At 39.2% G+C, this 24706-nt stretch overlaps 1 protein-coding gene and 1 long non-coding RNA gene across 2 annotated transcripts; both read left to right on the top strand.

Annotated features, from left to right (window-relative positions):
* Nucleotides 1–2566: 2566 nt before the first annotated feature.
* On the top strand, nt 2567–14126 carry LOC102210648 (protein NLRC3-like). The gene is made up of 5 exons (XM_013912276.1): nt 2567–2710; nt 5738–5966; nt 6144–7812; nt 8608–8781; nt 13943–14126. The coding sequence occupies exons 1-5, from the start codon at nt 2567–2569 to the stop codon at nt 14124–14126; spliced, it is 2400 nt and encodes a 799-aa protein (XP_013767730.1).
* A 6222-nt stretch (nt 14127–20348) lies between these two features.
* Nucleotides 20349–23157, top strand: LOC102201623 (uncharacterized). Its single transcript, XR_311880.2, has 3 exons — nt 20349–20883; nt 22100–22144; nt 22296–23157. It is a non-coding gene; the product is annotated as an uncharacterized LOC102201623 (long non-coding RNA).
* Nucleotides 23158–24706: the final 1549 nt, after the last annotated feature.

The raw sequence follows: 24706 nt of genomic DNA, 5'->3' as shown, positions 1-24706 counted from the left end.
CTGCCATCACTACAATATACATGTTTTACACACTCCTTTTGTTGTTGACATTTACAGGCTGTGTGCAAAATGCCACACTTCAAATTCTTGCCAACTAATATTTTTACGTCCAGTAGGTGTCCTACTAGAGCAAATGAAGCTTCATGAAGCTTCGCGTTGGGGTGAACCAATTGGATGAAAAGCTTCAGTACTTCATGGGGCTTCATCTGCCCATCACTACTGAACAAAGGAACACACAGGGCTTAAATACACAGAGGGATAGAGAGGGAACGAGACACAGGCGGAGATCACAGCTGGGAGTAATCAAACATGATGAGACGAAGGGGAAGCAAAACTGAAAACATTAACATGGGACCCAGACTGTCAAAGTAAAACAGGAAACATAACAGCAGACCTGACACTGAGACAGAGACAGGGAAGGTATATAAACAAAACCTAATACTGGAAATTAGGAGATACTAAAGAACTTAGGGAGCTAGAAATACAGAAACAAATGGTAAATGGCATGTATTTGTATAGAATAGAATAGAATAATCCTTTAATTGTCCCACAAGGGGAAATTTGGTTGTAACAGCAGCAAGAAAGACACATATACAAACAAACAGTACACAGAACATAAACATACACAATTTTTCTTACATATTCACATTAAGGACAATGGTTACTATAAACAGAGTACTGTACAGTTATTAAATAAAATAAAAATAACTACAGATAAGAGGCAAACCAGGTTGCAGTGCGAATCGGTTGATTATATAGCGCTTTACTTAGTCCCTATGGACCCCAAAGTGCTTTACACTACATTTTAATTCACCTATTCCAATCAGAGACATGATCAAATAACAAAATGGTCATCAGAAATCTACAAAGAACATGAAGCATATAACAGCAACAAAATCCTTTATCTGGTTGTCATGGTCCTGGGTCATTTGACCCTGTGTTTTGTGTTCCTGTATTTTCATGTCATTTTGTATTATGGTTTATGTTCAGGCTCATTTATAGTCTGCCTCTCTAGTTTATTTTCTGTTCCTCAGTTTAGTTAGTTCTGTGTGTTCGTTTAGTTTTGTTCTTGTTTCCAGCAATAAAGCTGTTTTCAGTTTACTTTTCGCCTGCCTGACGAGTCTGTGTTTGGGTCCAATCCTGCTTGCTCAAAACACAGTTCATGACCAGTGTTGGACAAGTTACTTTGAAAAAGCAATTAATTATAGTTACTAGTTATGTCTTCAAAAAAGTAACTGAGTTAGTAACTGAGTTAGAAGATTCTAAAAGTAATTAATTACTTGAAAAGTAACTATTGCGTTACTTTAAAAAAAACGTTTAACCCTCTGGGGTCCAGGGTATAAGTGGCCATTTTTAACTACTTTTGATTTTACTACATTTCACCTTTAAAAACTATTTACTTTGGTATCATTCTTTTCAGGACAACTTCACGTGTCGGAATTTACAGTTATGTTTTTCATTTTGACATACTGTATTAACATAATTAATTTAAAATTAGACAAAAAACATAAACTTTCAGTAGAAAAAGTTATATTTTTTACTGTAACAACCACAAACATGTTTAGTAGCTAGCGGGTACTAGCTAAACTCTCAATCCTGCTGTTAGGTTAAGGAAAAACAGTATGTATATCTGTTGTATTGAAACGTTTTCATGTGTTATCTTTATTTACCACTGCTGTTAATTAACAATGAAGAGACTATATTGATTCTGCTGCTTCAAAGGAGTAGCGTGGACTAGATCTATGGACTTTATTAATCTTGATTTCATGATTGTTGATAGCTACATTGCCATGTAATGAAAACCCTTTTGAATTTAATTAGTTGTACAACATTAGAAATAGAACTTGAAATTGAAACAGATTTCGTTCATGCTTTACACCTTCAACAGAAGTGTTATTAGTTAAGTGTAAACAATGTTCATTTGAAGTAATTCTGACCTCACTCTTAGGTCAGGTTTTTTGGGGAGCTGAGACTCCACGGAGAACTTTAGATTACTGACTTTGTGGAAATCCGTAGAAGAGGAATGATCTTCCATTGCAATGGATGGTGAGCCACAGCCCATATGGAACTGAATCTTGAAGTCTGGTTGCCTGGATTGTAACAGGACGAACTGTGTAAACCATACATCGATCATGAACTGGACTCACACCAATAAACCGCCAGATCACCAAACAGGCCTGAACTGGATTCTATTGACACTTTAAAAGATCCGGGTCTGACATTCTTTTCTTTTCTTTTCTTTTTTTTTAACAATAATAACCAGAATTGTGTGTGCGCGCACACAGTTTTGATTATTATTGTTAAATTCAATACAGTGCACAAATTCAAATAAAATTGAATCATTGCTTCATCATTTGTGGCTGTGTTTTCATTGTGGTCACCCATCCTCTAGGCTCCTGCCGTTCCTGAAGTCTTCTGATTTGCCCATTGTTTATATATTTTGTTACATGCTGGTTACAGTGTAAAAGTGGCCAGCCAGCCAGGAGCCTTGAATTAATCGGTAAAGATAGTGAAGCGTATTTTGTGTAAGGGTTTTTTTGGTAAAACCCCTTTGTCTCACTAAAAGATGGAGTTTGTTGAAAAATTAGGTATTAAGGTCCCAAATGCTGTCATAGTGCATGGGGTAACAGGATCAGAAAAGGATGAAGAGATTTTTGACTTCTTAAAGCAGTATGGCTCTATTAGTAGGGCCCTCACCATTGATGATCAAGTATCTGAATTCAACAAAGATCAGATAGTGGAGTATAACTCGGGAGTAGCAGTACAAGCATTAGGACCCTTGTTGCCTTATGTCCACCCCTCAGCTGCAAATCCTAATGTAGTACTTTCTGTACATGCTTTGACAAATGTTTATTCCCAGAGAGTTGGGGGGAGTGTCACAGATACTTACCTGAGTGAACTGTGAGGAATAGCCAAGCTAAGTGGGAAGGATTTTGAAGAGGTACTGAGAGAGGTGATGACAAAAATTGAAAAATCTGTGGGTGCTGCTGAAGAAAGTGCTGCACTCAGTCATGAAGGTGATTCAGAGGAAACTGATCATACCGACAGGCCCAGTCAGATTTTTAGATCATGTTCAACAATTCTGCTTTTCCTGTCTCAGAGAGTTCAGACTGCAGAGACATAAAGCTGACAATTATTTCCAAATGAGTTATATTTAATCTGATGGAATATTTTTTCTTTCTTTTTTTATTTTTTAATTTTATAGTATTTATTAGGATGCAGAAACAGAGAGCAGACCACTCTAGCTGTGTGTCCATGAAAAGTGAGAAGTCTATGGATAAACCTGTTGTGTTTAAAGATGAACAACATCCTGATGTACGGTAAGCATTAAATATATATAAAAAGTTTACCTTGATTAGAGCAGGGATATAAAACAAAATGTTGAGTAAGCAGGATAAGTAGTGTGGCGGCCAGAGATGGGCAGTAATGCGTTATTTGTAACGCGTTTCTGTAATCTGATTACTTTTTTCAAGTAACGAGTAAAGTAAGGGATTACTATTAGATTACCGTTACTTTTCCGTAGGAACGCTGCGTTACTGCATTACTAATTTTTTTTTGTGAGAATGTCTCATGACAGTGAGGTAAGCGAGTGCGACAACAGCTGTGTGCAGATCAACAATGGATAATATATCGAGTGCGTGAGAGAGTATGAGCGTGCAGCGTTTAAAGCGTGGAAGTACTGACCTTACTTTAAGTTTGATTCCATAAAAAGTGACAAAAACATTAGTGTCCATCGTGCGTGGGAAGAAAACTTCTTTTTACAGCGAAAAAAACCCCTAAACTTCCAAGCAAGCACCGAGTAGCTACGACGTAATGGGAAACTCCCAGAGAAACTCGCGGATTCTTCAACTGACCGCTGTGGCACACCTGCACCAGGGTAAACCTCTGCCTACCCTACTCCTGCTTTACAGGTGAAAATAGAGCAACAGGACCGCTAGTCTTTGACTTTATTCATTTTCTGCTTTGTTTTACGTACATCTGTTTGAAAGCGTGAGTGTAAACACAAAAAATATTTTATTTTATGTGCTGAAATGTGCAGAAAATAGGTTTAAATGTTAAACAAATTTCTTCCAGTCAGAGAATTTTGCATATAATTAAATTTTTGCTTGATGCATAAAGTTAAAACATTAAAACTAATAAAACAAGTTTTAAAAAGAGACTTTTCCATTTGATTACATTTTGTATGATGGATTATGTAGAAAAAGTAGAATTGGGCTGAAAGATCTATCGCTTTATTCAGGTTGTAAATCGTGTTTTTAAAAAGTAACTAAGTAATTAATTACTTTTGAAAATAAGTAATCAGTAAAGTAACAGGATTACTTTTTGGGGGAAGTAATCAGTAATTAGTTACTGTGTTATCAATGGCATACGTGGTGACTCTAGCTCCAGCTGCCTTCAGATCATTAGCATTCTCCTCCTGAGTAGTTTTGAGTTCATCCACCACCTTTCTCCTAATCATCCTCACCCAATGAGGCAAGATCTTGAATGGAGCTCTAGACTAACGGGGACTGATGGGAGGATTCTGGGTCACCTGATCTAGGACTAACTCTATGCTTTGTCAAAATTGAACGTTTTCATCCTATTCTTAAAAGTAGTCAGGGTGTCTGTCAGCTCCCAACCTGGCAGCTGGTTCCACAGAAGAAGGGCCTGAAAGGTGACGACTGCCTCCTATCGTTCCTATAAATACTGTACGGAACCATATGTACTGTAAGACGGCAGTACACGTGGTCACTTTGGCGTGACATGTCACCCCAAAGTGTGGGTTTTTTTGGCGGGGTGACATGCTACTGTGAGCTCTTTAAGATAAGATGGGGCCTGATTATTCAAGGCCTTGTTTGTAAGGAGTAGAATTTTAAATTTGATTATAGATTTAAAAGGATGTGACTGAAAAGAAGCTAATATGCGAGATGTGTTCTCAAGGTCAAGTTTTTTGCATCTACATTTTGCTCTTCCCGTCATTTGGAGTGAAGTAGCAAGTGCAGAAAGGATTTTTGGTTTTCAGTCACACATCACCAACTGTTAGTGTCCCCTCCTTTATAGCCTGGTTGTAGCTGATAGTGTTTTCCCCTCAAGTGAGGAAACAAGTATTTTGTGTCCACCTTTAACGGGAAAAGTTTTCTTGCATATTTTGAAAAAATATTGCTTTGTTGTAAATCTGACCTCTTGTAGTTCCCTACTAGGTCGTCATTGGAGACTAGCATGAGGCATGCCTAAATATTTATACCAATATTATCACAGTTAATATGATATTTCATCTCTAAACAGCTACCTAACATGTCTAACCTTATGATCCATCATGGTGTGGAACCTTTTCAGTAGGCTTCTGATGGCTGTACTCTGCATAATGCTCTGCAGATCAATACTCTGGATGCGGCAAAGCCTCTATGCCCTTGCACACTGCAAGCTCTACTTTCTTCTGATAATGATCCAGCAGCTCCTTATATTTCCTGTACATAGCTCTGTTATGTTTTGTTCTTCCTTTGAAGGGTAAACGGCAGTAGCTTTGCGCATCCTCATGTCTAGAGAACTTAAACATTATGTTTTTTTCCATAGCCTTCTGCAGAAGGGCTCAAATGTTTCCTGGGGTCTGTCTGCTTCGCAGGATCATAAACAGTTAAACTTCATATTTAGGGTGGGTATATATCGAAATGTACTTTTCAGCTCTTAAAATTGTGCATATTTCTCTGTTTAGACTTGCAGGTCTTTAGACTCTGCACTCAGTGTCTTTCATTTCCAGGTGCTCAAGTCAGAAATCTTTACTTTCATTGGGAAAGAGTTAAAGAAGATCCAAAGGGTTCTGAGCTCAGATTGTTCAGAAGACTTGGAAAATCAGTTAGAGGATGGGGATTTGTTGGAGGATGAGGATAAGGATGAGAGGCGGAGCACCAGAGATGCAGTTGTGAAGATCACAATGTACTTTCTGATGAGAATGAAGCAGGAGCGGTTGGCTGACTGTCTACAGAATAGTAAGAAGATTTCTCTAAAGATTTAAGTTACTGGATACAGTGAATATTTATTAATCTGTCAGCAGATAGACCAACTTATGTTCAAACACTCATTCTTTAGTAGACTGAAACGTTAGACTATTTACAGAATAATTTATTAATAAATCTTATTTGGGATTTTTTTTTCTTTTTTTTTAGAATTTTTGGCTGCGGTTTGTCAGCGTAAACTTAAATCTAAGCTGAAAAAGAAATTCCAGTGTGTATTTGAAGGGATTGCTAAAGCAGGAAACTCAACCTTTCTGAATCAGATCTACACAGAGCTCTACATTACGGAGGGAGGGACTGCAGAGGTCAATGATGAACATGAGGTCAGACAGATTGATTTGGCCTCCAGGAAACAAGACAGACCTGAAACAACAATCAGACAAGAAGATTTTTTTAAAGCCTCAACTGGAAGAGATGAACCAATCAGAACATTTCTTACAAAGGGAGTTGCTGGCATTGGTAAAACAGTATTAACACAGAAGTTCACTCTTGATTGGGCAGAAGAGAAAGCCAACCAGGACATCCAGTTCATATTTCCAATCACTTTTAGGGAGATAAATGTGCTGAAAGAGGAACAATTTAGCTTGGTGGAACTTGTTCATCACTTATTTGCCGAAACCAAAGAAGCAGGAATCTACAGCTTTGAAGATTTCAAGATTGTATTTATCTTTGATGGTCTGGATGAGTGTCGACTTCCTCTGGATTTCCACAACACTGAAATCCTAACTGACCCAAGAAAGGCTGCCTCAATGGATGTGCTGCTGGCAAACCTCTTTAGGGGGAACCTCCTACCTAATGCTCACCTCTGGATAACCACACGACCTGCTGCAACCAGTCAGATCCCTCCTAGGTGTGTTGACATAATAACAGAGGTCAGAGGGTTCACTGACACACAGAAGGAGGAGTATTTCAGGAAGAGATTCAGAGATGAGGAACAAGCTAGCAGGATCATCTCTCACATCAAGACATCACGGAGCCTTCACATCATGTGCCATATCCCAGTCTTCTGCTGGATCACTGCTACAGTTCTGGAGGATGCACTAAAACCCAGAGAGGGAGGAGAGCTGCCGAAGACCCTGACTGATATGTACATCTATTTCTTGGTGGTTCAGGCCAAAATGAAGAAGGTCAAGTATGATGAAGGGGATGAAACAGATCCACACTGGAATCCAAAGACTAGGGCAATCATTGAGGCTCTGGGAAAACTGGCATATGAACAGCTGCAGAAAGGCAACTTGATTTTCTATGAATCCGACCTGAGAGAATGTGGCATTGACATCAGAACAGCTTCAGTTTACTCAGGAGTGTTCACACAGATCTTTAAAGAAGAGAGAGGACTGTACCAAGACAAGGTTTTCTGCTTCATCCATCTGAGCATTCAGGAGTTTCTGGCTGCTCTTCATGTCCATCTGACTTTCTTCAACACTGGAGTCAATCTGCTGCAAGATGAAGTAACAACCTCCAATACGTCTGAAATAAGAGAATGTACAGAGACACACTTTTACCAAAATGCTGTGAACATGGCCTTACAGAGTCCAAACGGACACCTGGACCTGTTTCTCCGCTTCCTCCTGGGTCTTTCCCTGCAGACCAATCAGACTCTCCTACAAGACCTCCCAACAGAAACAGGATGTCGTTTACAGACCAATCAGGAGGTAGTCCAGTATATCAAGGAGAAGCTCTGTGAGAATCTGTCTGCTGAAAGAATCATCAATATGTTCCACTGTCTGAATGAACTGAATGATCATTCTCTAGTGGAGGACATCCAACAGTCCCTGAGTTCAGGAAGTCTTTCCACAGATAAATTGTCTCCTGCTCAGTGGTCAGCTCTGGTCTTCATCTTGCTGTCATCAAAAAAAAATCTGGATGTGTTCGACCTAAAGAAATACTCTGCATCAGAGGAAGCTCTTTTGAGGCTCCTGCCAGTGGCCAAAGCCTCCATCAAAGCTGTGTAATTTCACAAATATATTTACTGATTCTGATTTCAATCCTTTGTACACCTTACACCTCAACGTTACAGTATATTTCTGTAAACCACTTTTACATTCATTAGTGCACTGAATACATACTCACCTGCTCTGGTCAGCTACTTTCCTAAAGTTCAGACCCAGCTTCACAGTAGGAATCCATACTGTGAAAAATCTCTCATCCACACAAACATTTAGCTGAGGATGAATTCAGTTTGATCAGATCCCATTTTCATCTTGTAGCAGCAAGTGATCAACTTCAAGATTTAGATTAAAAATGTGATAAAACTAGTTGGTGCTGTTTGACAAGAGCTGTATTATTGAAGCTTAACATATAACCTTTTTCACATCCAGAATAAATATGAGCCTGCTTCTGAAGTGTTCATAGCTTTTTCTACTATTTTGTAATTTACTTCTATTTACAAACCGTATATTGAATGTTAACAACTTATTCTAAGTGAAATGTATGAAAATTGAATTTAAACTTAACGAAAATATATTTTAAGACCACCGGTTTCCTGTAAATAAATGTAACGACACCAGAATAAATTGAATATGAATTTAGTAATGATGGTAATTAAATGCATAATGAGAAAACATGTAACAAAACAATGTGTAAAAAATAATCTTGTTGATTATTGTCTCGTCAGGATGAATGGCTGTAACTTGACAGAGAGAAGCTGTGAAGCTCTGTCCTCAGTTCTCGCCTCCCAGTCCTCCAGTCTAAGAGACCTGGACCTGGGTGACACCACCCTGCAGGATTCAGGAATGAAGCTTCTGTTTGAGGGACTGAAAAGTCCAAACTGTTTACTGGAAACTCTTAGGTCGGATCAAGTTGTAGTTAATTTTTTTAATGACTTCTTTGAGATCTTTTTAAAAAAAAATTATATCTCTTATGTGCTGAACATAGATATGAAAATATCATGTGTGTTTGTTCCCCAACATTGCTGTTCAGTTAGCCACACCCTACCAAGCTAACAGGACGACAAGACAGACGGCAGCTCTGTCACCAACAAAACTCACTTCTCTTTTTTCAAGAGCGTATATTTTTTCAGAATCACAGGGTGGATGAAGCCCATCCTCGCTAACTTTGGAAAAGAGAGTCTAAGGAGCTTGGAAAGAAAAGCGCCTGGACTTCTTTGAGTTGCTTGAAGACGTTTCACCTCTCATCTGAGAAGCTTCTTCAGTTCTAAGGGTCAAATGGCTACAAAGGGTCATCCCCTATGTAGCCGGTGTATCAGAGAAACTCAGGAGGGTTCTCTCCAAGCACGACATCCCAGTGTACTTCAGACCCAGCAACACACTCAGACAAAAACTGGTTCACCCGAAAGACAAAAACTCCTAAACACAAACTTAACAACATGGTGTATGCTGTACAGTGCAGCGAGGAATGCCCAGACCTCTACATCGGAGAGACCAAACAGCCACTTCACAAGCGCATGGCACAACATAGAAGAGCCACCTCCACGGGACAAGACTCAGCAGTTCATCTGTATCTAAAGGACAAAGGTCACTCTTTCGAGGATGCCAACATTCACATTCTGGACAGAGAGGACAGATGGGTTGAAAGAGGAGTGAAAGAAGCCATTTAGGTCCACTGTGAGTGACCATCTTTGAACAGAGGTGGTGGTTTACGACACCATCTGTCTGCCATCTATAATCCAGTTTTGAGATCTCTTCCCAGACGCCTTAACGCCCACTCACATCCTGGGCCATCTGATTAGGTAGAGGATCATCAGGGGGTCCTTTGTCCCTCTTTGGGGGGTAACTCCCACTGGGTTTAAATCTGGGACTCTCCACCATTTGACCCTTAGAACTGAAGAAGCTTCTCGGATGAGAGGTGAAACGTCTTCAAGCAACTCAAAGAAGTCCAGACGCTTTTCTTTGCAAGCTCCTTAGACTACGATGACCTGGATGACTGAGAACCTTCACAGACATTTTGGACAAGAGAGTGTGTACACCCTAAAAATGTCACAAATCTACCACAGGGGTAACACAGGCAAAATGACTATACTGTTATCGATATGTGTTGGATACACTGTGTATGTTAACGCAGGTAAACAGCAAGCCAAACTCAATTTAACTCAAAATAAAATATCCTTTAGCTCTTTGACATTGTGAAATAAATGCACAAAAGAAATAGTTAGTGATAGAAAACATGTATCAAAGTTAGTCTTAGCTGCTAAGTAATGATAAACAGTAGTTTTAACAATCCTCTGATATGCAAATTAGATCGCTAGCATCATTGCTATGGTAATAGACCATACTCTAAGCAAAATCCACTTCTGGGATCAGGCTAATTCCTGGTAGAAACACATTCACAAAACGATCTCTAAATCAGCTGTTATAAACATATAAAACAAACCAGAACATGTAATAAACTTACAGCCATAAGTGTTTGGATAACAAACAAAAGTGGTAAAAAAAAAAAAGGCCTGTATTTATATAGCGCTTTACTAGTCCCTAAGGACCCCAAAACTGTATATTTAACCATTATCATCACTCATTCACATCTCTGATATCAGGAGTCATCATCAGAGTGTCAATCAACAGATGCACCAGTAACTGAAGCTGGATTGTCTTTCTTATCTCTATCAGATTCCTGTGAACTCACACTTGACACAAATACAGTACATGGAAAACTCAAGCTGTCTGATAACAACAGATTGGTGACGTATATGTATGAGGATCAGTCATATCCTGATCATCCAGACAGATTTGGCCACTGGCCTCAGCTGCTATGTAGAAATGGTCTGACTGGTCGTTGTTACTGGGAGGTTAAGTGGACAGGAGATGTTCATATATCAGTGAGTTACAAAGGAATTGGAAGAAGAAGAGACACGGACTGTTTGTTTGGAAGGAATGATCAGTCCTGGAGTTTGCGATGCTGTGATGGTTATTCCGTCTGGCACAATGGGAAAGAAACAGTCATTTACTCCTCCTACTCTATCCCTGACAGAGTAGCGGTGTATGTGGACTGTCCAGCTGGCACTCTGTCCTTCTTCAGAGTCTCATCTGGCACTCTTATCCACCTTCACACCTTCAACACCACATTCACTCAACCTCTTTATGCTGGATTTGGGTTTGGGTGGTCTGGTTGGTGCCTCAGTTTCTTTGGTCTGGAATGACGCTTTTGTCAGTTCATTTTGTAAGTGATCATACAGCTAATTCCACATACGGTACTTGTGTGTAATTCCACTCTGCATCTAAGCTGTGCTCCTCTCAAGACAAGGAAGGTAAAATGGCGCCTGTGTTTGGCTGTGCCGCTGCCTTTGTCCATGTGTTTGTTTACTTTACATGTTGTGCAAGTGTTTTTGCTACAGAGGCCTCATCGGTGGAAGTGGGGGAAGAGAGATGGCTTTCTTGTGCTGATTTGTTGGCTTCAGAGAGAAGTAGACCTTCGGGGGCTTTATCCCTGGGCTACTGCCAGTAATATACACCTAAGCCTTGTCGGAGCTGGATTAATCCCCACAACGCCCTGCATTTACCACCTGAATTGTCATCTGAAAGCATGGAAAGCCACGGCTCATTGCAGCAGGAACCCTGATTTGCTGTGTGGTTTACCTCATAGTGCAGACTCTCTTCCAGGCCACCCTACACCTGTCCCGGTGGGTTGCAACGTTAAAATTATGTTAATTAATGCCCGCTCAATTGCCAACAAGTCTTATATCTTAAATAACTTGTTCTGTGCAGAGAAGCTTGATTTTTATTCAATTCAATTCAATTCAATTTTATTTATATAGCGCCAAATCACAACATAAGTCGCCTCAAGGCGCTTATCTCTGTTTATCTCTGAGACATGGCAGTGTGAGAATGAAGTCTTACATCTTTTAGAGCTATGTCCCGCAGGCTGTTCACTTCTTTGTGCACCTTGGATATCTAGACGAGGAGGTGGAACAGAGTTAATTTTTAAAAAAGACATTTTTATGCCAGATGATCTCTTCAAGATGCTACAACCCTTTTGAGATGATTATGATTAAAAATTGGAAGAGATCAGCCCATGTACAGTATTGTAATTTATCGTCCACCTGGCTCTGCTGCGTCTTTTCTGTCAGACTTGCAATAATTTTTAACTTCGACTATTAAAATGGGCAAGGTCATTGTGACTTCAACTGTAATGCAGAACACTCATCAAATAGTACCACTAAGGAGTTCCTGAGCATCATGGACTTTGAATTTTGTTCAGCATGTATCAGGTTGTACTCATACTGCTGAGCATACTCCGGACTTGATCTTCACTTATGGTGTTTCCCTTGAACACTTGAACTTAAATGACGTTGTTTTTATTGAACATAAGTCATTCTCTTTTAATGTATCTGTCAACTCAGAGTCTCTTCCCCAAGGTTTTATTATTGATGACTCGATCATTTCTAAGTTTTCTTGTCTTTTAAATTTTAAAACTTCTTCTGACAATATTGAGCTCCTTATTAACTCTTTTAATGAACACGGTCAATCAGGTTACTCCTTTCAAAACTGGGCATTGCTCTGTTAGTTCCTGCGCACCCTGGTTAAATAATCAAACTTGTGGTCTTCAACGCCTCTGTGGTGTCCATCATGAACACTTCAAAGAACTTCTTCACTTATATAATGAGTCAGTGAAAGAGGTTAGACGCTCTTATTTCAAAATTCTTATTTCTAAACTGCGAAAAATGGTCTCCTTAACTGAATTGGAATAAATTGCTCTTGCATTTGTGTCATCACGTTTAGATTATTGTAATGCCCTGTTTACCAGCTTGGACAAATCATCTCTTTCTTGCCTCCAAGCTATACAAGATGCAGCAGCCAGACTACTAACTCATTCTAGCAAGCGAGCTCACATTACTCCTGTTTTATATTCTTTACATTGGCTCCCAATAGATTTTAGAATTTGTTTTAAAATTCATTTTTTTCACATAAAGAGCACTGAATGGCCAGGTTATTTGGCCATGGTCAGATTATTTATCCAAGCTTCTTACAAAATACACTGCTGCTCATTGTCTCCGCTCACAGACTCAGAGTTTTTTGTTTTTTCCCCGTACACTACTGAAGACGAAAGGGGACAGAGCCTTTCAGTCTGTGGCACCAATGCTGTGTAACAGTGTACAACCACAACTACACTTTGGTTGACTCTGTGGAATCCATTAAAAAGCAGGTATGACTTTTCTGTTTAAACAAATCTTCTGTTGATAAATGCTCTTTTTTTAAACTTTTTGTATTATTTAGATTGTCTATTTTGTTACTTAACATTCTGTTTATTTTAACTTTTGTGTGTACAGCGAGTTGTGACTGCCTGTATATGAAAAGCGCTTAATTAATAAACTTTACTTACTTACTTACACATGCCAAATTAATGCTGTAAATAAATGCTGTAAATACAGTTTACAGCAGTGTAAATACAATTTAAATATCAGAAGATCAGAGCAGCTTCATGAAAGACTGAAACTCTTTCTCTAACATTCACTCTCTTCTTAAAGTGTTTCCTCAACACTGTTCTGTACCTGTAGCATTCACCGTTTTATTCTTAGATTTAAAGAGAGACTTTGAAGTACAGTCAATTTGTCTTAATTTTTTGTTCCATTATTCTATCCATTATTTACTCTGCATGTCAGGGTTTTCCCACATACCAAAGAAAACGTTATATAAACCAGTTGTGATACCTGTGACTGTTCTTGGTCATATTTTTTATAGGCACTTTGTAATTTGAGGTCAACACATTTTTTATTTCACCATTATGTTATAAGCACAAAGAGGGTGTTTTTTTTGGTTTGTTTTTTAATTGTTATGCCTTGTGAATTATTGCTTGATGTATTGCTATGATTTTTTGTTTCTTAAAGGTCTAGTTTTTATCACACAGAGAGGCTTACTCTCACATTATCGTCATCTGTGAAAAGCCTCTGTGTGCAATTGTTGGTAAAATAAAACCTTTCAATTAATTGTGATTTTTTTTTAAATGTATATATGGAATGATCTGTCACAGTCAGCACCCAGGATGATATTGTATGGTAGCAACCTGTCCCTGAATGTGGAGAAGACTAAAGAGATCATCATAGACTTCAGGAGAACTCTCACCGTGCAAACCCCACTAACCATCAATGGTGCTGCTATGGAGAGGGTAAGCAGCACCAAGTTCCTGGGTGTGCACATCTCAGAAGATCTCTGCTGGTTAAAAAACACCATCACTGGTCAGTAAAGCCCAACAGTGACTCTACTTCCTCCACAAACTGAGGGGAGCAAGAGCCTCAACCCCTATTATGAAAACCTTTGTTAAGGTTCAAATATTGAGGAAGGAGAGTACAAACAACCATTGGTCCAGAAGATCTTGGTCAAACAATTGATTTTAATGAATACACGCGTGGGAAGACCACTCTGTACACAGACAGGGATTGATCTTCGACTTAATCAAAGCATACACAGATTTTTATAGCATCAGGGTTTGAATTAATGACGCCCTTCATACGTCACAGACAGAATATATACATACGTCAAATCAAAACCACAATGACTTTTAACACGGTTTAAAAGAACATTGTCTTCTATCTCGCCTGGAACACGAGCCCCACATCCTGCCAGACGCTGTTCCTCTTTCCAGAGACAAACATGACCAACTTCTCACCTATAAATGAGTCTAACTAATGTGTGTGTGTGTATGTGTTGACCTTACATGCTCTCTCATCTCACCCGTTGCACTTCTGACCTTTTACCAGAACCGAGGCTCATCCTTAGGTACAATAACCTAACTGAAACTATATGTACTATGTTGAATAAATGTTTTAATCAAGAACCTCTACTAAAAGCTTAATAAAAGAATATAAAAGTATAACAGACATTTTGAATAACCTAGTAATTCAAATAGCCTCGTCTAACCTGCTCCTCAGAATAACTTAGACTCTGCTTTCACTTCTGCAAACTCTCTGCAACTTCCTGTCAACTCCTGCCTGCAACTTAGTCTTTCTGAAAGACACACACACTGTTTAAACCTCTGAATACAATATCAATACTGTAAATTATATTATTAATGCAATGGTAATGATGATGATTATTTACCAATAGCAGTAAAATAATTTCACTGCTCTCCACACCTTCTACAGAGGCACAGTTGAGAGTATCTTCACCAGTTGCATTACTGTGTGGTATGGCTCCTGCACTGGGTCCTGCTGAAAAAAGTTACAATGGGTAATGAGAACAGCAGAGAGGATCGTAGGTACTTCTCTTCCCTCCCTCCAGGAGATGTACTGCACCCACCTCATCCAGAAAGCCCTCTGCATTACAGGTGACTCCACTCATCCATCCAACAACTTCTTCAGTTTGCTGCCATCAGGAGGGAGACTGAAGAGCCTCCGGGCCAGACCCAGCAGACTGGAAGACAGCTTCGTCCATCAGGCTGTCAGGATGCTGAATTCACTCCCTGCTCTCACACACATGAACTCCAGACCAGCATTCATCTTTTCCTTCTGAACCCCCACCCCCCCCCAAAACCCCAAACATACAAACTCTGACCCACCACCATTGCCCTTTCACTGACTGGGGCAGTCAGTGAAAGTGCAAGTGGGGCACTCCCACTTGCACACGAACTGGCCCACAATCACTATGATTGTGTTGGACACTGCTGTTTAAATAATTGTATAGTATTGTATTGTGTTGTACATAAGACTTATTTGATGTTATTTTACTTTATTTTTGCTTTTTCATCTTTAGATTTTTAGTGTACACTGAGGGCTATGCGAGCATTGCAATTTCAAATGTGTATGACCAGAGATGGGCAGTAACGCGTTACTTGTAACTTGTAACGCGTTACTGTAATCGGATTACTTTTTTCAAGTAACTAGTAAAGTAAGGGATTACTATTGCAAAAACGGTAATTAGATTACCATTACTTTCCCGTAGGAACGCTGCGTTACTAAAACCATGATTTTTTTTGCGAGAATGTCTCATGACAGTGACGTAAGCGAGTGCGCTGTTAGTGACAACAGCTGTGTGCAGATCAACAATGGATCACATATCGATTATGGGAGAGAGCGTGCAGCGTTTAAAGCGTGGAAGTACTGACCTTACTTTGAGTTTGATTCCATAAAAAATGACAAAAACATTAGTGTCATTTTTTAGTGTCTATTTGAAAGACTGAGTGTAAACACAAAAAATATTTTATTTTCTGTGCTGGAATGTGCAGAAAATAGGTTTAAATGTTAAACTAATTTCTTCAAGTCAGAGAATGTTGCATATAATTAAATGTTTGCTTGATGCATAAAGTTAAAAGGTTAAAACTAATAAAACAAGTTTTAAAAGGGACTTTTCCATTTGATTACATTTTGTATGATGGATTATGTAGAAAAAGTAGAATTGGGCTGAAAGATCTATCGCTTTATCACCTCTTCAGGTTGTAAATCGTGTTTTTAAAAAGTAACTAAGTAACTAATTCAATTCAATTCAATTCAATTTTATTTATATAGCGCCAAATCACAACATAAGTCGCCTCAAGGCGCTTCATAGATACAGAGAAAAAAACCCAACAATCATATGACCCCCTATGAGCAAGCACTTTGGCAACAGTGGGAAGGAAAAACTCCCTTTTAACAGGAAGAAACCTCCGGCAGAACCAGGCTCAGGGAGGGGCGGCCATCTGCTGCGACCGGTTGGGGTGAGAGAAGGAAGACAGGATAAAAGACATGCTGTGGAAGAGAGACAGAGGTTAATAATAGATATGATTTAATGCAGAGAGGTCTGTTAATACATAGTGAGTGAGAAAGGTGACTGGAAAGGAAAAACTCAATGCATCATGGGAATCCCCCGGCAGCCTACGTCTATTGCAGCATAACTAAGGGAGGATTCAGGGTCACCTGGTCCAGCCCTAACTATATGCTTTAGCAAAAAGAAAAGTTTTAAGCCTAATCTTAAAAGTAGAGATAGTGTCTGTCTCCCGAATCCAAACTGGAAGCTGGTTCCATAGAAGAGGGGCCTGAAAACTGAAGGCTCTCCCTCCCATTCTACTTTTAAATACTCTAGGAACAACAAGTAGGCCTGCAGAGCGAGAGCGAAGTGCTCTAATAGGGTGATATGGTACTACAAGGTCATTGAGATAAGATGGGGCCTGATTATTTAAGACCTTGTATGTGAGGTCTAAGTAATTAATTACTTTTGAAAATAAGTAATCAGTAAAGTAACAGGATTACTTTTTTGTGGAAGTAATCAGTAATTAGTTACTGATTACTTTTTTCAAGTAACTTGACCAACACTGTGTATGACTGTACATATGGTCTTTGACAATAAAGCTGACTTTGACTTTGATACCAAGGGGACAAATAAATGCCATCTTTTCCTTGTCTTCGCAGCCTTTTTTATCTGATCGTATCCCATACGCAGATCTAATACTGAGAACCATTGGCTGCCTGACAAGGAATACAGGGCATCATCAATGTGGGGCATTGTATATCAGGTGTATGGCAGTTGTTCAGTGTTCGTTAATCAATACAGATTCATTGCAGATATTGACACATATAAAACAGCTTTTATATGTGTCACCTCACATCTGCCTCACATCATTTATATCAGCAGGGGCTAATCTCCTTGACCTCTTTGGAGGGGGCACTAGGCCTGTCACAGTGGCATAACAGTTTGCATCTGGGGAAATAGAAAGACGGCAGGGCCCTTTCCATTTTATCTGTCCCAGAATGTCATTATTTGGGAGTCTCTCCTGTGTCCCACAGACTGAATCCTCATAGAATGTGCTTTGCTCACCTTTCATCTTCACCCAGTCCCATTAGCAGAGGAACAGTGATGTATTGGTGCCATCAAGTACAGGGCTGTGTTGTTGGTTTCTTAAATCGTTTCGTTTTAGTGGTAAAATGTTGTGCTTGACTAATTTCTTACTTCTCAGAGAAGTCCAGTCTGCTGGCTCAAATTTGCGTATAAAATCATAAATTCAGTTTGTTATTATTTAAGCAAATAACAAAGTTAGTTTGAATTTAAAACAAAACAGATATCTAAAATAATTTTTGTTTGTTTATATTTTATGGCAGGTAGTAAAAAAATGTTAAGCATTGTATTTCTCTGAAATAGTCGAATAGAAAAAAACAAAAGTTGGCCCAACAAAGAGATCTAAATACCTCTGAGATAAAATCACGATCACTATAAATTTACAAATGGTTTGACCTGGAGATCCTATTTGGAGTTAAATCTCATTCACTCCTAAATAAATCTGATTTAAATCCCCCGCTGGTCTGGGAAGAGCCCACAGCAGAATCCAAAGCAGCATAAAATGAGACTTCATTTAGTTAATGACATTATTCAGCATGCACATCTTTGTGTGCAATATATACTTGCACTCAGTTACACTTGTAAAACACATAAAGATCTGTGTATTTACAGGTAACAGCCTTTACCTGAACTCTGTGAATTAGGAATGGGGGATTTGATTGACTTTGAATGTGGCTTGGTTGTTGGTTTGAGCATTTCAGAAATTATTAATCTGCTGGGATTTTCCATCTCTAGGATTTGGAGAAAGAGAAAATGTCCAGTGAGCTGTGGTTCTCTGGGTGAAAACGCCTTGCTGATGTCAGAGGTCAGAGGAGACTAGTCAGGCTGTTTTAAGCTGATGAAAGCAAAAGTAACTCAAATATGTACTTGTTGCAACAAAGGTATGCAGAAAAGCATCTCTGAGCCCAAAACATGTTAAACCTTGAAGCAGCAGCAGCAAAAGACCACATCGGGTATCACTCCTATATTATATATGATTATTATATATAATATTATATTATATTATATGAGCAGGAAATTGGACAACAGAAGGTCTGATGAGTCTCCATTTCTGATGCAACATTTGGATAGTAGGTCTGAATTTGGTTTAAATGTGAAAGCATGGCTCCATCCTGCTTTGTATCAGCATTTCAGGTTGCTCATGGTGTAATGGTGTGGGAGATATTTTCTTGGGACCACGGATTACTGGGTGGGAAATGTTTTGCCCAGGAGTCTCCTTAAGAAATCTAGTCCATAAGAATGACATTAGATACAACGGAGAGTAGATAATAATGAGTACACATTACATTTAGCATTCTTATTTGCCACATTCTAGCCTCCTGAAAACTGAGGAAAAGAGAATCTTCCCATTGAATTTTTTTGTTATTCCCTTCCTCTTTGAAGCTAAAAGAGGCCACCCAAACACATGAGAGATCAATGGAAAGCCCAGGATGTCCATCGGGACTTCTTAGGGTAGCTCAAAGTAGTAAAAAGATATAGACCAAAAACAAGTGTCCATTACAGAGGACATAAATGAATAAGGTGGTTCTCAGGAGGCTAGATGAAGAAGAGTGACTCATGATCAGACGCCTGTGTGTAAACTGTAAAAAGTCCTGGAAAATCCTTTGTCCAAAGTTCCTGTGAATGTTTACACAGGAACTCTGTAAATGGAGGAATTTGACATGTCATCAAAAATCAAGGAAAAATATATGAGTTTGTAGCTCCTATTAATAAATTTTGTTCATGAGCATCTTAAGGACTTTTAAATTTTGTTTAATTCTTTTGAGCTTTAGGAATTTAAAGAAATCAAGTGTGGTGTCACATAAATGAAGCAAATTGTGGAATTATAATAAGACTTTGAAGGCATTTCTCAACAATGTCTCAAAGCAGATTTGTGATCACTTTAAACTTAGTATGATTTAATGTTTGTATTTCCACTGTGTGTTTTGGTTGTATATCTAATTGCTTTTTGTATATTGTATTGTATTTCATGTGATGGAGCTGGCAGGGTCTTTATTAGGAGAGACGAGGATAAGCTAGAAATGAGTACATCACAGGGACACTTACATTGAGGTGGTTTAGAGACAAAGGAATAGAAGCGGCGCTGACATGGTGTGAACATGTGCAGAGGAGGGAGACTGGATATATCGGACAAATGATGTTAAATATGAAGCTGCCAGGCAGAATGAACTGATTTTACTAAAATTACTCTGACAATCAGCAAAGCTTATGTGATGATGTTCAAACAAGTTTTGCAGTCATAAGGAGGATCTTAAATCCAAGACTGAATTAACCCTAATTACCCGTTCCCATGGTAAAAATCCTGTGAACACAAACATCCTTCTATTCTCCACTCTTGTTGGTACCTGTTGTACTGATTTGCTTCTCCATTAAGTTAATTACTCACATGAAACCTCATGTATTATAAAGTTGCCTTGGAAAAATCCTGCTAAGGCTAAAATGCAAGCAGTTAAATGAACTTACAGTGAACTCATCATTTGCAGCTCTTAGAAAGGTGAGAAAAGAGAAGCAAAAACTGTACAAAGTGTTGAGCAAAACAAAGCAACGACTGCAGTTTGAGGGGGGAAAAACTAAGAAAGAGGAAGTTTCTCTGAGTGCAGAGGCAGGATTGCCAAATATAGGCTGTTATTTTTATTCACTAAGCAAAATGCAGAAGAGAAAAGCCAGGAATCAGGCTTCTCAAAAGAAGCAGTGCAGAGTGAAGAAGTGTGCAGAGGCCCCTGTTTTATGGAAAGAAGTCCATTTTAACATCACTAAAGGTTTTATTTGTTCATCATGTCACAGTTTTTTCTCCAGTCAGAGTGAAACTTGAAGCTTCATTGAGGTCCAAGTTTATCTTTGTGATTCATCCTCAGCCTGTGATCTGTGTTTGTTTGCCCTGAGCTGCGACTTCAGGCACGCTTCCTCTTCAGATTTGCAGCTTTATGGAAACGTACTGGTATAACTAAAGCTTACGCAAAATGTTATGTCTTTATTTTTAACACCTATGGTTACTAGTTATGGCTTTATAATGCTTCCGAATCAGAGCAGAGGCACTGACTGCCTGCAAGGAAAAAGCCCATGGAGCGTTACGTTTATTCTACCTTTGTCACACGCCCTGGTGTGACTCACGCCTGGGCGTGATAGTGGGATTTGTGCACTTCTGTCAATGGTGGATTTTCTCAGTGACCTTGGAGCGTTACTGTCACCATGAAAAGGTACTGTAAAATCTTATTTTCTCTCTTTAAAATGCATTTAGGTCAGAACAAGTGAAGTGCAGCATCTCCTGACCCTGTTGGAGACAGTACAGCCAAAAAACTCGACACAAATTCTTTGCTTCGATGCTTCGTTTAACACACGGCTCTGTAGCGCGCAGTTGCCTACATTTGCGACTAAAAACACTCTGGAGCCAGAGTCTTCATCCACTTCCGCTTGCTTTACACAAATCTGCAGTAAGCCTCCAGAAGTTCTACTAAAATATGTAGAAAAAGAACTGGAAAGAACTACAAAAATAGATTTCAAAAGACATGTGCATAAAATTAAAGGGTTTAGTTGTTATTGTTGTTGTTAGAGATTTTAAATATTGCAATTTTATAATGGAAATGAGCAGTTGATATTGAAAGACCTGTGTTTTTCCCCCCTTTTGTTTATTTAATATTGCTCATTAATAAGACAAAACTCATTCTTATCTGATTACTCAATTAATCGATGGAATAATCGATAGCTGCAGCCCTCGACATTAGTACAAGAATTATAAGTAAAAAGCATTTAAAAACATCACATGTATAAGCAGCCTGTCACAAACGTTAATCCAAATTACTTTTTACAGCATAAACAGTTTGTAACACAAACTTTCGATTTGTATAAATCGTACATATCATAAATGCGACAATACTAAGGTAATTGTTAACGAGCTTGTGTTCACTTTGATGTACCTCAGTCAAGACAAGGTGCCCCACAAGACAAAGTATCCTTAATACAAACTCTTCAGGCTTAATTTCACATTTAGTTGTAATTAGTTTTGGGGAGTAATAATAAAGTAAAACACATTTTTTTCTACTCAGTATTTCTAATATAGATACACTTTGGTGTAGTATAAATAGTCATGAGGAAGTAGTAAGTATTGTAAAACTTATGGACACTTTGAGTGGCCAGTAGCACTATATAAGTGTGAATATATTAAGAGCTTAACACCGAGCAAGAAAATAATCTAACAATAAATTAGAATCCATTTATTGTGCGCTAACTAAGATTAAACTAACTAAAATTAAAATAGAGATCAGAAGAGGGGGTGGGGGTCATCATTCATAAAAAGTAATCTGTGCTGCCATTTCAGTGAGTGTGGAAAACATATGTGCAAGTCCAATATATGCAGGGTCTTAATAATAAACTAATAATAAACAACAAACTCCATGTTCTGTTTCTCCTTTACAGACATTACAGAAAATACTGATGATTTGATGGATAAGAATTTAAAAGGTATTTGCTTCTTTTGAGGAAATATAATTAATATTGGAAGCTCTGACAACACTTTGAAAATATGTGTTGAATTTAACAATATCCTTGACGTGTTCTAGAAAGCAATCTTTAGTCTCAGATGTTTTGTAAGTTGGGTGTATTTTGTATAAAGATATGAGCTCCACCATGGATCTTGTAGAAGGGAAAAATGATGGGATCCTTCCCTCCAAAAACACTACACCAGGGGAACTTTGTGGGCCCACTGAAGCTCAGAGGTAAGTTACTTGTGTTTCTGACACTTACACACTCACTGGCCACATCCTTAGGTACACCTGTTAAACTGCTTATTAACTTGTATCTTATTAACCAATCACATGGCAGCAACTCAATGTATTTAGGCATATAGACACAGTGAAGACGATCTGCTGCAGTGCCTGATGTGCAGATGCCGGTCAGCCCTTTTCAACCAGTACTGACGTATTAAGAGGCTGTCAGTTATCTGTATCCCCGAAAACTTGATCCTGCTGAATAATTTGCCAGCACTATTGTCAGTGAGCTGTGAATGACTGAGAATGAGTAAATTAAATCCATAGTAAAAAAGAAATTTAAACTGGGTCAAGTTGAACTACAAACACCACCAAGTGTGGTTCAATTTCTTACTCTTAAAACCCCAAAATTACTTTCCAAAATATACAGAATGCTTTCTAAAACGGATGAATCAATATCACTTCCTATTGCAAAATGGGAAGCGGATTTATCAGTTAACTTAGACCAAAACTTCTGGTCTCAGATTTGCTTAAAAACCTTTCATTTAATTAGAAATCCCAGTCTTCAATTAATTCAATACAAAATACTACATAGAGTGCACTATACAGGTCATCGGATGTTCAAGATGGGCTTTACGTGTCATGATACTGGGCCATATTGGCCCAGCATTCTTAGTTTTCTTGTATTTTTGTATTGTGTTCCTTATGCCATGGTTCCTAGGTTCTGTTAAAGATGTTCCTTATTTGGTTACCTCCTGTGTGCCCCTGTGTATCTGTGAGACCTCATCTCTCCTTGTGTTTTATTCCATGTTTTCCCCAGCCCGTTATATCTGTGTTCTCCCTGTGCTCTCTCTCCTCCTGTCTGAACCTCTGTGTACTTCCTGTTTTACGTTGTCCGTCTCCCGTCAGTGTTGCGTTCACTCCTGCCGTGTCTTGTTATGATTATCAGTGTCACCTGTGTTCCCCGTGTGCTCCCACTTCCCTCATTAACTCTGTGTATTTATGTCTGTGTCTCCCTCAGTTCTGTGTCGCGTTCTCCCTCGTGACTTTGTGCCCCTCCGTGTGTTTCCTTGTAAGGCCGTTCCTTAGTACTTCCCAGTTTAGTTTCATGTTATTTTGTATCGCTGTTATCTTTTGTCATCTTTTGTCAGCAATAAAGCTGTATTTTGAGTTCAGTCCTGTTTTCCCGTGAGTTTGCGTTTGGGTCCTATTTCCTGCCTGCCACACAGCCAGTTCATGACATTACGTCTGCCAACAACTGCTCACACTGCCAAACCAATTCACCGGACAATCATATCCACGCTCTTTGGTTCTGTCCACCAGTTCATAAGTTTTCGCGCGAGATATGTGAAGACTTATCGAAGTCCCTTTAGTGTGTTTGTTGGGCAGCTTAGATAATGTCACTTCAGAAAAGAATATAGCCCATATGGTTTTCACTGCCCTATGCATTGCCAAGAAAACAGTCCTCATGAACTGGAAAAATAAAAATAATCTTAATTATAACCAATATAGAAATTACCTATTAGATTACATTAGTCTTGATACCTGCCTCTGCCACCACATCAGATCAATTGCTCTGGGCTCCTTTGATCAGCTCCATCACCTAGTGGGGGTGGGGGGTCATAGTTTGGTCCCACCTTTGCTGTTGTGATTGGTGTGGGGGTAGGGACAGGCTTGGGGCGTTGGGGGATTCCCCAGGAGCATTCCTTTAAATGCATCTTAGAACACACATGCATCAACACTACATATGAGCGGGCGGAGGGAGGTTTGGAATCTTCACACACCCCCGTTCTCTGCAGCCTGCTGGAGCGGGGGGCTAGGAGGAGCAGTTGGCCGTCCGATTGGGGTCTGGAATGTGGGGCCTCCCTGCTGCTGCCGAGTCGGGACAGTCTGCTCCTTTCCACCCCAGGGAAAGGGGTAACACTACCTGGGTCTGGGTGCAGTTTCCCCCTCCATGGGCAAGGGTACCTAGACCTGGGGTATAGAATACACTTGGGGAGTGTGATTGTGTGTACAGTGTCTCTTTATGTCTGTTTCCACTTTGGGTAATTGCTGAGTATTTGCATATGAGAGCATGAGGGTGGGAATGGATGTTTGTATCTGTGTGTGCCTGTATGTCTGTGTCCATATGTGCTTACGATATATATTCCCATAGATCATCGTAATGATGTTGTTTATTATATTGCTCTCTTTTTTTCTGCTTGTTTTCTCTTTTTTCTTTCTCAACAGGTGATCCAGGTGATCGATATATGTATTTTTTGTCTGCTTATTTTGTTGTTTTTTGTTTTTTGCCCTTTATCCCCATCCCTCTTCCCCG

This window comes from Pundamilia nyererei, unplaced genomic scaffold (genome assembly GCF_000239375.1).
Source record: "Pundamilia nyererei isolate P.nyererei 1_Seehausen unplaced genomic scaffold, PunNye1.0 scaffold00085, whole genome shotgun sequence".
NCBI classification, from domain to species: Eukaryota; Metazoa; Chordata; class Actinopteri; order Cichliformes; family Cichlidae; genus Pundamilia; species Pundamilia nyererei.
This window is presented reverse-complemented; position numbering and strand designations above follow the sequence as displayed.

Excerpts from the sequence above, each read along its gene's own strand:
- LOC102210648 (XM_013912276.1), top strand. The coding sequence starts at position 2,567 with ATGGAGTTTGTTGAAAAATTAGGTATTAAGGTCCCAAATGCTGTCATA. Across the intron at positions 5,967-6,143 it reads GGCTGACTGTCTACAGAATA|AATTTTTGGCTGCGGTTTGT; the intron begins GTAAGAAGATTT and ends CTTTTTTTTTAG. Across the intron at positions 8,782-13,942 it reads TGTTTACTGGAAACTCTTAG|CAACCTGTCCCTGAATGTGG; the intron begins GTCGGATCAAGT and ends ATTGTATGGTAG.